General features: G+C 45.6%; 1 protein-coding gene and 1 long non-coding RNA gene across 2 annotated transcripts; both read left to right on the top strand.

The window, feature by feature from the left end:
• The first annotated feature begins 152 nt into the window (after positions 1 to 152).
• Positions 153 to 8,244, top strand: MRPL46 (mitochondrial ribosomal protein L46). Its single transcript, XM_070762028.1, has 4 exons — positions 153 to 380; positions 2,621 to 2,801; positions 6,048 to 6,221; positions 7,818 to 8,244. The coding sequence occupies exons 1-4, from the start codon at positions 183 to 185 to the stop codon at positions 8,066 to 8,068; spliced, it is 804 nt and encodes a 267-aa protein (XP_070618129.1). The 5' UTR covers positions 153 to 182; the 3' UTR covers positions 8,069 to 8,244.
• Positions 8,245 to 8,824: 580 nt separating this feature from the next.
• Positions 8,825 to 9,745, top strand: LOC139172806 (uncharacterized). The gene is made up of 2 exons (XR_011559937.1): positions 8,825 to 8,911; positions 9,605 to 9,745. It is a non-coding gene; the product is annotated as an uncharacterized lncRNA (long non-coding RNA).
• The last annotated feature ends 2,241 nt before the right edge of the window (positions 9,746 to 11,986 follow it).

The following is an 11,986-nucleotide window of genomic DNA, read 5'->3' as shown; positions in this document are numbered from 1 at the left end:
CCTGTTTTGTTTTTTTTTTAAATAGAGGTCTTTCTTCATCGCCTTTATGGAGATTCTCAGTCCTCCAGGTAAGAGTATCCAACCTTGTGGACTTCAACTCCCAGAAATTACCGGAAGCGGAAGTGGCGCTCCCGCGGCGAAAGCGGTGCCACCGCGTTGCATTGTGGCCCTTCGGTGGTAAAATGGCTCCCCTCGGACGGGCGCTGCTCTCCATCCGCAGTTGGAGCCGGTTTTGTGCCGGCCGGAGGGCGCTTTCCGACGGTCCCGCCGCCGCTGCGTCGACATGGAAGCTGTACGGGGCGCTCTGCCTGCAGCGGAGGCCGATCCTCGCGCAGCCCCCGAGCCCGGAGGAGGAGGAAATGGCCGAGCTTACGCAGCAGGTGGGGGTGCCGCGGGGGCTGGAGCTGCGCGTTTCCCCGGGCAAGGGGGGAGGCGACTGCGAGGCTTTCTTAGAGCCTAGGCCTTCGTGGGGAGCGGGGGGTCCCAGCCCTTTCGGAAGCCGTCGGGAGTCTCAGCCCTAGATGGGAAGGGTGGAACCCAGCGATGAAGCTATGGGGTCCTGTTGTGTCTATCTGGGCCCACCAGCACCTTTTGAGTTTCTTTTGTGCCTTTCGAGGCAGGCTTGACTCCTGGCGACTGATTGGAGAAATAGCAATAGCACTTAGACTTATATACTGCTTCATAGTGCCTTTACAGCCCTCTCTAAGCGGTTTACAGAATCAGCCTCTTGCCCCCAACAATCTGGCTCCTCATTTTACCCACCTTGGAAGGATGGAAGGCTGAGTCAATCTTGAGCCGGTGGTGAGATCTGAACTGCTGAACTACAGCTAGCAGTTAGCTGAAGTAGCCTGTAGTGCTGCACTCTAACCACTGCACCAACCCGGCTCTGTGGTTGTCTTGGTGAGATTTCAAAAGGGGCTTGCCATTGCCTTCTTGTTAGGGCTGAAAGAAAGGGGCTGACTGGATTAGAATTTAGAATACACCTTATAGTCACTTTGAATGTAGTAATAGCACTTAGACGTATATACCGCTTCATAGTACTTTTTACAGCCTTCTCTAAGAGTCAACGTATTGCCCCCAGCAATTTGGGTCCTCGTTTTAGGCAACTCAGAAGGGTGGAAGGCTGAATCAACCTTTGAGCCTGCTGAGATTTGAACTGCCAAATTGCAGGCAGCAGAAACAGCCTTAGAATAACTTCATTGTCATTTTGAAGGTGCTCTGGCATATATTAAAATGAAATTTCGTTGCATGCAGCCGTCAAAATGTCACTATCTCCAATGTACACTACACAAAACATGTCAAAATAAATAAGTACAAAATTATGCATATATACACATATATGACAGAAACAACAGTTGAATTCAGATGCATACATGTACATGATGAGAAAACCCAATCTTGAGAATTTACCAAACGGATGGCACAGGGAACAAAGCTGATACAGAATCAAGGTTACCCAGCTAGATCCAAGCCTAAATGAGGAGTAGAGCTCACCTTCTAGTCTGATGTGTTAACTACTACACCAAACTGGGTTTCAAGAGTTTGTTACATGTGGTGGTGCCCAAAAACCACCTTTGTGGGCAGAACTCCCCTTTTTCTATCTGGAAGAAGCCCAAGAACGCAAGTTCCCCAGTGCAGAGGCCAATGAATTGGGCATCTTAGTAAGAGTGTTTCTGTAGTATGGGGGTTGGAACAGGCTTGGCTTTAAGAGCCCAGATCAGATTAATTATTTCAATATTAATGAAGGCAAAGATATGTGTCCCAGGATAATGCTGCAGGATAATAATTGTTTCATTCTTGTTGATCGATTTGTGTTTGGGTGAAGGACTTGGGAGAAGCTGATTCCACAGAGGGTCTTGTGGCTTGAAATCCTATTAGTTGTTGGACATTGCTATAGCATAGTGTTTCTGAAAATGTGGTTCAAGAATCCCTGGGGGTCTGTGAAATCAAAATTATTTGTCAGATGGTGAAGATATTTTCAATGTCTTGAAAACACCGCCACTCTTCTAATTATTTTGTATTTGTTAAAAATACAGGAATTTTTCTTGAAAAATGTTTTGTTTATATACTGCTACATACCTAATAGCTGTAATATTGTTATTTTTACAGGAGTCTGAATGTGTGAAGTTTAATTTTGATATGGAAAATGTTGATAAATATGATCCTTTACAAATATAAGCTCTTTTAGGTTTCTCTATAATTTTTAAAAGTGGAAAGGGGTCCTGAGAGCAAAACGTTTAAGAAACATTGATCTAAACTACAGTAGTATTGTCAACATTATATTCCTAAAACTTCTCATAACTGGAAAGTACAATAATGCCTGTAAATGTGTATTTATCTGAAGAAAGGACCTTCTAAGTTCTTTCATAGAATGACTAGTTCATGTGAAATACGAAAGCATGAGAGTTACTGCTGTGGAGAATCTCAAACTAGAAGGACCAATGGCCTATATAGTGCTAAGCCATACGTCATTTAATTGGGATATACTGAACTAGGATCACATGACAATTGTGCCATAAGTGAATGACTGATATTGGATTGATCCATGTTTGTAAATATTCTAGGGTGTTTGTACAAGCAAGCTAGCTTTTACCGCATGGCAACTTGTTTTTCTTTTCAGATAGAGGTAGAGAAAAGCTTGTATTCAGACCATGAACTCAAATGTTTCGCAGAGGAAGAGTTTCTACGTCAAAGGAGTAAAGAAAAATACGATATTTCTGAGAAGATTGTCCTGGTCCAAGATATTGAAGATGCCTGGGAACAGAAATTTCAGAAGTTCAAACCTGCCCCACGGATAACAGGTTCAAACTTTCCCCACTAACTTTGTTGCATATGTTTGGTTATAGCTGAAGTCAGATGAATTCTATTGAATTGGGAGAACTACATGCTTGAGAAGACCGTTGAGAGAGAAATAGGCATTTTTCAAATCCAGATGGAGAAGACGTCAGAGTGCAGCATTTCACATGAACTTAAATTACAGAAAGGCAGATTCTGGTTTAAGAATTGTGTATGGAGCTTCTTGGGTAGTTTGAAAGCAAGCCAGTTACAAAGAAAGGTGGTGGTTTCTTTATTTTTATGTGAAAGTGTCAGTAATGCTTTACTCTCAGTTCCTTGACTGAACACAGAGGCCTCATCCCATAATGTTTCTTTGCTTTTGTAATGCTGGTGAAAGCAGGACACAGGCAATGTGCACAAAAGAGAGTTTCTTTCAATAAACTCTTAATTGGGGGAGAGGTGTGGGTGAGAGAAGAGAATCTATATCTAGTCCAAAGCAGAACTGATTATATACAGGAAAAGGAAAGACCTCACGATTTCCAAAGAATAATGAAAGAAGATATACACGTACATATGAGAAAATATGATTTATAATTCATTCTGCCAAACCTAAATACCAAAATCTGGTCGGGATGCATACCCTGTTTTTTGAAGTATAAGACACACTGGAGTATAAGAAGCACCTTAGTTTTGGGGGTGGAAAATAGGGAAATAAATCTACCTACCAGGTATTCATCTGGCTAGCTTTCTTATTCTGGTCAGCTTCAGCATATATTTTATCCCCTGTGTGAAAGCCTTTTTCAGAGGGAGTAGGAATGAAAACGAGCCTGCAAAGACTTAGGGCTGGGGAAAAAAAACTTATTCAGAGGGAGTAAGCCGGGAAGATCGTTACAACTTTGTTAGTGCTGGGGGGGAAAAAGTTCCAAAAAAACCTACATTCAGAGTGTAAGATGCACCCAAATTTTCAGTCTCTCTTAAGGAAGAAAAGTGTGTGTCTTATACTCTGAAAAATATGGTACTTTCTAGCTTCAGGTTTCACTTTAGAAGAAGCCATTTCATTTTTCCCTTACGTGGAAGATTGGCAGTGCGATGGCTCAGTGATTAAAACGCTGAGCTTGTTGGTTCTAACGCTCCTGTTTGAGTCCTGAGCACCGCAGGATGGGTTGAGCTCCCATCCTCATTCCAGCTCCTATATACCTAACAGTTCAAAAGCATGCAAGTAGCAATAGCATTTAGACTTACGTACACCTTCATAGAGTTTTACAGCCCTTCCTAAACAGTTTACAGAGACTAAGCATATATTGCCCCCAACAATCTGGGTCCTCATTTTACTGAACTTGGAAGGATGGAAGGCTGAGTCAACAGAAATAGCTTGCAGTACTGCACTCTAACCACTGCACCACCGAGGCTCTATGCAAATAGATAAATAGATACCACTTTGGTGGGAAAGTAACAGCGCCCAGTGAGGTTATGCTTGTCACATGACTGCGGAAGTGTGTTTGGACAGTGCTGGCACAATGGCCTTGAAATGGAGATGAGTTCTGCCCCCTATAGTCAGCAACAATTAATAGAGAAAAATCCACATTTTGGACTCCTTATGTGGAATATCGTGTGATTAATTCCATCCAAAGCCGATCCATTTCAAATGACCTTTGTTAACACTAGATCAGTTAGTCACAAACTACCAATATTAAGGATGCTGAATATTAATAGGATGAAAAAAACATGGCAATTAACTGCAGTGTGTGGTTTTAAATTTCACATCTTTAAATATTAAATACTTTCAAAAGAATCTCTTTCCTTTATCTCCAGTAAGCACAATCAGGTGCTCGGCTGTCCTTTCTGATTTGCAAGAAAGAACTTGTGTATAATTTCTCTGCTTTTTCTCCCTGGAGGCATTTTCCACTTACCATGGGCAACCCACTAAGTGGCTGTCTCCAGCTCCTGTAAAGCATCTGTCTGGTTGGTCTCCAGGCCAGCTAAAACCAAACTGCTTTTACTCTTTCAGCTGTCAGGAATAGGTATGATTAAACTTGGCTAAATCTAGTTAATGGCCAAGTTGAAGTTGGAGGAGAGGCTTTCTGTAGTTTTATTATTTTGTGCTGCTTAAAGATGGCTGATTTTACAATGCCGCAGTGCCTTAGATAGGACTTTTGTCAAGAGGTTTGCAAAATCAAGACCAATTTTAAGCCAAATTCCTGGATGGAAATTGGGTATTGCATTACAGTGATCCCTCGATTATTGCGAGGGTTCCGTTCCAAGACCCCTCGCGATAATCGATTTTTCGCGATGTAGGGTTGCGGAAGTAAAAACACCATCTGCGCATGCGCGCCCTTTCTTCCATGGCCGCGCATGAGCAGATGGTGGAGTTTGCGTGGGCGGCGGGGAAACCCCGATCTTTGTCTGCTCGCTGCTGCTGCGGCCGCCTAGCAGCTGATCTGCTTGGCAGCGCAGCAGCAGCAAGCAGACAAAGATCGGGGTTTCCCCGCCGCCCACGCAAAGGGGAAACCCCGATTCGGCTCCTCGCTGCTGCCGCGCTGCCGATCAGATCAGCTGTTGGGCGGCCGAAGGAACCTTCCCTGGGTCTTCCCCGCCGCCCACGCAAAGGGGAAGACCCAGGGAAGGTTCCTTCGGCCGCCCAACAGCTGATCTGCTCGGCAGCGCAGCAGCAGCGAGGAGCCGAATTGGGGTTTCCCCTTTGCGTGGGCGGCGGGGAAACCCCGATCGTTGTCTGCTCGCTGCTGCTGCGCTGCCAAGCAGATCAGCTGCTAGGCGGCCGCAGCAGCAGCGAGCAGACGCAGATCAGGGTTTCCCCGCCGCCCATGCAAAGGGGAAACCCGGCTCCTCGCTGATGCCCCCGCTCGCCCGCCCGCCCGCCAGCAAGAGGGGGAGAGATAGAGAAAGAGAGAGAAGGAAAGAAAGAGATGAGAGAAGGAGGAAGAGAGTGTGAGAGGAAGAAGCAAGATAGAGAAAGAGAGAGAGAAAGAAAGATGAGAAAGGAAGGAAGAGAGTGACGTCATCGGGTGGAAAAATCACGATATAGCGTTTCGCAAAGATCGAGATCGCGAAACTCGAGGGATCACTGTACTGCTTTCTAAAGAATAAAAGAGTATAGATGCTGTTTGCTATAGAAATAGGAGAGAATTGTGCAGTCAGTTCATTTTGCAAATTACATCTGTCTTATTGATTGCAAGTTCTCTTGTTCTTAGTGTATCCTCTTTGGGTTGTTGAGTAGCTAAATTCTTCTAAATGCTAAATTTCTTTCTGAGCAGAGGCTGACCAAAAGAATGACCGGACCTCTTTGAACAGGAAGTTGGACCAGAATTTGCTGCTTTTGGTTAAGCAGAAACATGGAGATGAAGATATATGGCTGTTGCCCCAAACAGAATGGCAACAAGGGGAGACATTGCGAGAGACAGTAGAACGGGTCTTGGTTACCCTTCCAGGTGGGTGACATATTTGTATTCTTTAAAAATTTCTCCACTTTTCTTTCCTTCTCTTTCTTTATGTACTTTCAGTATCCTTTGTTGTGTGCATTTTTCAGTTGTAATCTTTTTGGGACAGAGAGCTAGCCTTTCCTCTTGAAGTATGTTATATATGTAGTGCTATCTGAACAGTAATACATTTGTGTTGGTAGTTTGTTGCTTTCGAGGCAGTAAATTTTATTCTTGCGGTTTGTTATTTGTGCATTAATAAGTTGAGAACCCAGTTGTTGCACAACATGAGCCATGGTTTATGGAACGATATGTGTGAATCCCATTCCGTTGCAGGGTAACTAGTTAAATAGCAATAGCATCTAGATTAGTGATGGTGAACCTTTTTTGGTTGGTTCACATGCTAGCATGGGTATGCTAGCATGCATGAACATGCCCACACTCCTTCCCTTGCCCATCCCCCCACACGCACACACGCTGCCCCCCACTGAAGCCTGGTACATGAAAAAAATGCCCAAAAGGGAAAACCGAGTGTTTGGAAAATGCACTTCTGGTTTGCCCATTGTACTGTTTTTTGCACTCCCGTTCTTTGGGAAGCTTCCCTGATCCCTCTGGAGTGCAAAAAACAGCAGAACGGCAAACTGGAAGTGCGTTTTTCCAAACTTCTAGTTTGTCCATTGGGCGATTATTATTATTTTTTGCCTCCGGGGCTTCAGGGTAGCTTCTCTGAAGTGTCCAGAAGGCAAAATGTTTTTTCCCAAAGCCAAAAATCAGCTGGCGGAGCTGAGACAGGGCAAAGTCTTGTGTGCCCTCCGATATGGTTCCACGTGCCACAAGTTCGCCATCATGAACAAACTGCTTCATAGTACTTTACAGCACTCTCGTAAGTCAGGGGTGTCTAAACACCCAACAGGCCAAATTCAGCCCCCACCCAAACCTATGGCATGGGCGCCACAGGTGGCACGTGGAGCCATATCTGCTGGCACGTGAGCCGTTACCCTAGCTCAGCTTCAGTGTGCATGTGTGTGCCGGCCAGATGATTTTTGGCTCACACAGAGGCTCGGGGGGAGGGCATTTTTGGCTTCCAGAGAGCCTCTGAGGGGATGGGGGAGGGCGTTTTTACCCTCCCCTGGCTCCAGGGGAGCCTTTGGAGCCTGCGGAGGGTGAAACACACGCCTACTTGGCGCACCAGAAGTTGGGAAACAGGCTGTTTCCTGTCTCCAGAGGGCCTCTGGGGGGCAGGGGAAGAGTCTGTGGAGAGGGGCGGCATAAAAATCTAATAAAATATTATTATTATTATTATTATTATTATTATTATTATTATTATTATTATTATTATTTTCATCCTCCCTGGGCATTGTGCCCACGGTCTTTCGGCACCTGAAGAAAAAAAGATTCGCCGTCACTGGCCTAGACCCTTGCTCTATGCAGGTTACAGAGTCAGCATGATTGAGAATCTCAGTCAATATTACAACCCATGTTGAAATTGCAGGAAAGCACTTTTTTTAAAAAGAGGGATGGGACTGTGGACAGGATGACATTATTGTTTGTTCTCATGGTGTTCACCGGCTTACTGCCTTTTTCTTTCCACCTTCTGAACCTCCCAAGGAATCCAGACGCAGGCCAAGTTCCTAGGAAACGCGCCCTGTGGCTTTTACAAGTTCAAGTTCCCCAAGGCAATCCGCACCGAGACCAACACTGGAGGGAAAGTGTTCTTCTTCAAAGCCTACTTGGAAGGCAGCCCCCAGCTTGCACCCAAGGAGAAAGCGGACTACTTATGGGTCAGCAAAGGAGAGCTGGGGGACTACTTGAAACCTGCCTATCATTCTCAGGTTTCTCAGTTCTTAGTGGATATCTGAATCCTAGAACTGTGCTTCTCTTCTGTCGACATCAGTGTGGAAAGTAAGAGGAGGGACTTCAGTTGGACGGCGGAGAGGGCACCATGTGTCCCTTGAGTAGAAGCTTCCTTGGGTCCAGGATAAGGATAATAAAATAAATACTAAATAAGCATGCCAAGAAACGGCGACATCTATGATTAAGCTGTCCAGTGTCTTCATTTCCTCACAATGCAAACAATTGCTTAAGGAGCGTAGCGGGTAACACTGCAGACTAAGGCTGGGCTAGCAAAAATCCACTTTCTGGGCTAAGGTACTTGTCTGATGTCTGATCCTATGTACAACTTGAGTGAAACAGCTTCTTTGTTACTAGGACATCAAGCTTTCCCTAAGACAGTGATGGCGAACCGTTTTTTCCTCGGGTGCCCAAAGCATGCACACATGTTCGATTGTGCGAGTGCCCACACCCATAATTCAGTGCCCCTCTGTCGCCCTAACCCTGTCCCCCCATGCACGCACACATGACCCCCCGTTCCCCATTTCCCAATTTCAGGTGGGCCTGATAGGCATGTTTTTCTCCCTCCCCAAGCTCCAGAGCTTTTCTTGGAACTTGGGGAGGGTGAAAATGGCTTTCCCCGTCCTCCAGAGGCCAAAAACGCCCTCCCAGAGCCTCTGCACAAATTGAAAATCAACTGGCCAGCGCACACATTGTCAGGATTAGTACTGTTATAAAGTAATATTCCATTTACAGTTGAAAGTGAAAAGGCTGCTGAGTCACAATGAGTAAGCTACAACCTGATTGGTTTAGAATTGTATAAACAGTAATGCACCTTTGCATAGGTGTGTGATGGTTTGTGATTCATTGTGGTTACCGTGTTTCCCCGAAAGTAAGATACTGTCTTACTTTCTTTTTACCCCCAAAAGCCCCACTACGTCTTACTTTCGGGGTATGTCTTACATTGGAAAAAAATTGAAAGGGTCGCGTTCCCGAAGGCATCTCCCCAGAGTCCAGAAGGGCAGCCGCGGGACAGGAGCCTCGTGAGCCCTTTTCCAAGTTCAACCTCAGGGCTCCAAGCGGCGTGCACGCGTGGAGCCACAGACACGTGTCGGGGAAGTATGTGTCTGGAGGGGAGGAGCCGCTCTGCGCAGTTGGGCAGCCCCACCTGCCTGCCGGAAAGGAGGCGGGCGAAGGAGGGCGCAGCTCCGGCCGCTCGCCTCGGAGCCGGTCGGCCTCGCTGGCCGCTTGCAGCCGAGCCTCGGCAGGACTCGGTTGCTGGGACGAGCGCCTTCGCTGCAAGCCGCCGCCCGCTCGGCTCGCTTTGGACCAGCACCGTCCTTCGCTTTGCCAAGCCGGGGAAGAGGCGGTGGCGCCGCGGCGAGGCGAAGGGCGCGCGGGGAGCTTGGAAGCGACGTCATTGGGCTCCCCCCCCGGCAATACCCCCGTGTTTCCCCGAAAGTAAGACATATGTCTTACTTTCGGGGTACGGCTTATATTAGCCGACCCCCCTGAAACCCCCGATACGTCTTACAATCGGGGGTGTCTTACTATCGGGGAAACAGGGTAGTAGTGGTTTGTAGTGGTTCATGATTAGTAGTCTAGTTAATGGTGGTGTTGTATAGTAAGATAGTATTGTGTTCTGTAGATTAAAAAAAAGAGAATATAGTTTTGATACAAAGATGAGTAAAACTTCTTCAAAAGAATTCCTGCTGCATTGTCTTCATTCTTCCTAGTCTCTAGTTCCTGGTATCTTTTCTGTGTCTGACCAGTAAGCTTCCAAATGTAACTGACACACATGTGCACTGGAGCTCAGCTAGGGCAATGGCTTGTTTGCCGGCATGCCATAGGTTCACCATCACTGTCCTAGGGAATGTAAGGGGGGGGGGAACCCAAGTAAGAGGTCCCACAAAACATGCTGCCATGACATGCAATGCCACGAATAATCTAGCAGATGGAGAGATGGAATGGGCAGCGTGCCCTCTTCCTCCATAATTTGCTGGATTTAATAGTAGGCCACCTGGTTTCAATTGAGAGCTGTATCATTTGATTTATGCACCATTCTGGAGCTCATCAGGGTGTTTGAAGCCATTCTCTCCATAAATGCGTAGTGAAAGAAACTTGCTGAAATCACAATACCCTTATTACCTTGAACCAAACTCTCAATTCTTTGGGTTCGCAGGTAGGTCTGAATCTTAAACTATAATACTTGATCAAATGATGCCCATTCATTTTCCTACTGTGCTTGTCAGGTTCTGCCAAGGGGGAAATCTTGTTTTTTAAGCAGGTTTTATACCACAACAAGAGTACCATACAACCATGGGTTGTATCAGCCGGGCTGTGTAGTCATTGGAAGAGACTTGTCTCACCTTGTTTCCCTTTTCCTAATATACCATCAGGCCAAGAGAAGAATGTACATGTCTGTCACATTGTCCCCTGTCACATTACAGATTGGATATCGGGCATCCATTTGGTGTTGAGCAAAAGGCAAACCTAAGGTTGAGTTTTTTTCTTAACAAGGGAGTGGGGTGTGTTTTTGCTCTGTAGTTGGAAAATGAGAACTGATTAGTCTTTGGTCTTATTGGTTAGGAAGGAGACCATCTCTGATAGGTTTGTCAACCGTTTCCAAACATTGTAGTTGTGAGTGGCCCTTGATCGATTCTGGTAATGATAGATTCTGAGGAGGATGAACCAGGGCCATCTTGATACCCTGGGCCAGTGGTTTTGCCAGGTGAGGCAGAGAGAGAGTGAAGGAGAAATAGACCAGGATGAATCTGAAAGACTACCAGTGGGGGCAGATATGCCAATAACAGTAGGGTCTGACTTAGAGGAGGAGGAGGAAGGCCATGAGCCCTTTGCTAGATGCCCGCTTTAGAAGACTAAGAAAAAGACAAGAATACTTGCATGGGGAAAGGAAGTAGTCTGTAGTTTGTTAACTCTAGGGAATTGTTGACCATTCCCCATAGGTATTTAAGGGTGGCTCATGGGAAATTCGAGGTGGAGTTTCAATGTTTTCTAATGGAGTCCGTTGATGTTTGGGGTTCCATCCATGTTACTCTAGCCAACTGTTATTTCTCAGCTAAAATCCTTGGAGTAAAAGTGCCTTGTCTGCTGAGAGTCTGGGAAGCTGTAGATGTAAGTTAGTGGAAACGGAGACTCTTAATCAAATTAACTTTGATCTTCGGCAACAGCCTAGCCGCTGGACTGATATCTTTTAACCCCTCTCACTGAGAAGCTGCCAAGATGATTTCACATGCATGAATTTGGCTCGTATAAATGCTGCTTTCTATATAAAAAGGTTTGATTTAATATATCAGGGCGTGGATTCTTTCTTTGTTTTCAATCTGCGTAGTCCTGAGATTGAACAGAAGTCTTGCAAAGAAATCACTTCAATAATGTCCTTGCAACATGAAAAAATAGTCTTGTTTCATTCCTACTAAGAGCCATGGTGGCGCAGGGGTTAGAATGCAGTATTGAAAGCTAGTTCTGTTCACATTGCCAGGAGTTTGATTCAATCCTGACGGGCTCAAGGTTGACTCAGCCTTCAATCCTTCCAAGGTAAAATGACAGCCCAGATTGTTGAAGGCAATATGAGGACTCTAAACTGCTTAGAGAGAGCTTTAAAGCTTTATCAAGTGGTACATAAGTCTAAGTGCTATTGCTTTTGCTACCCCGCTCCCTGAAACCCAAAATAAATTCTGTAGTTAGAAGATCCGGTCTTGAAATAGAAGATATCATCTGGAACTTCCCAGAGGGAGACATGACAAAATTTATTTGTGCATCCAAAGTGGTCTAGACCAGGGGTCTCCAATCTTAGCAACTTTAAGACTTGTGGACTTCAACTCCCAGATTTCCTTTGCCAATTGGCTGAGGAATTCTGGGAGTTGAAGTCCACAAGTCTTCAAGTTGCCAAAGTTGGAGATACCTTGTCTAGAGTCCTGTTGTAA

This window comes from Erythrolamprus reginae, chromosome 10, assembly GCF_031021105.1.
Source record: "Erythrolamprus reginae isolate rEryReg1 chromosome 10, rEryReg1.hap1, whole genome shotgun sequence".
Classification (NCBI taxonomy): domain Eukaryota; kingdom Metazoa; phylum Chordata; class Lepidosauria; order Squamata; family Dipsadidae; genus Erythrolamprus; species Erythrolamprus reginae.
The sequence above is the reverse complement of the archived record's forward strand: the minus strand, read 5'-3'. Positions and strand labels throughout refer to the sequence as shown.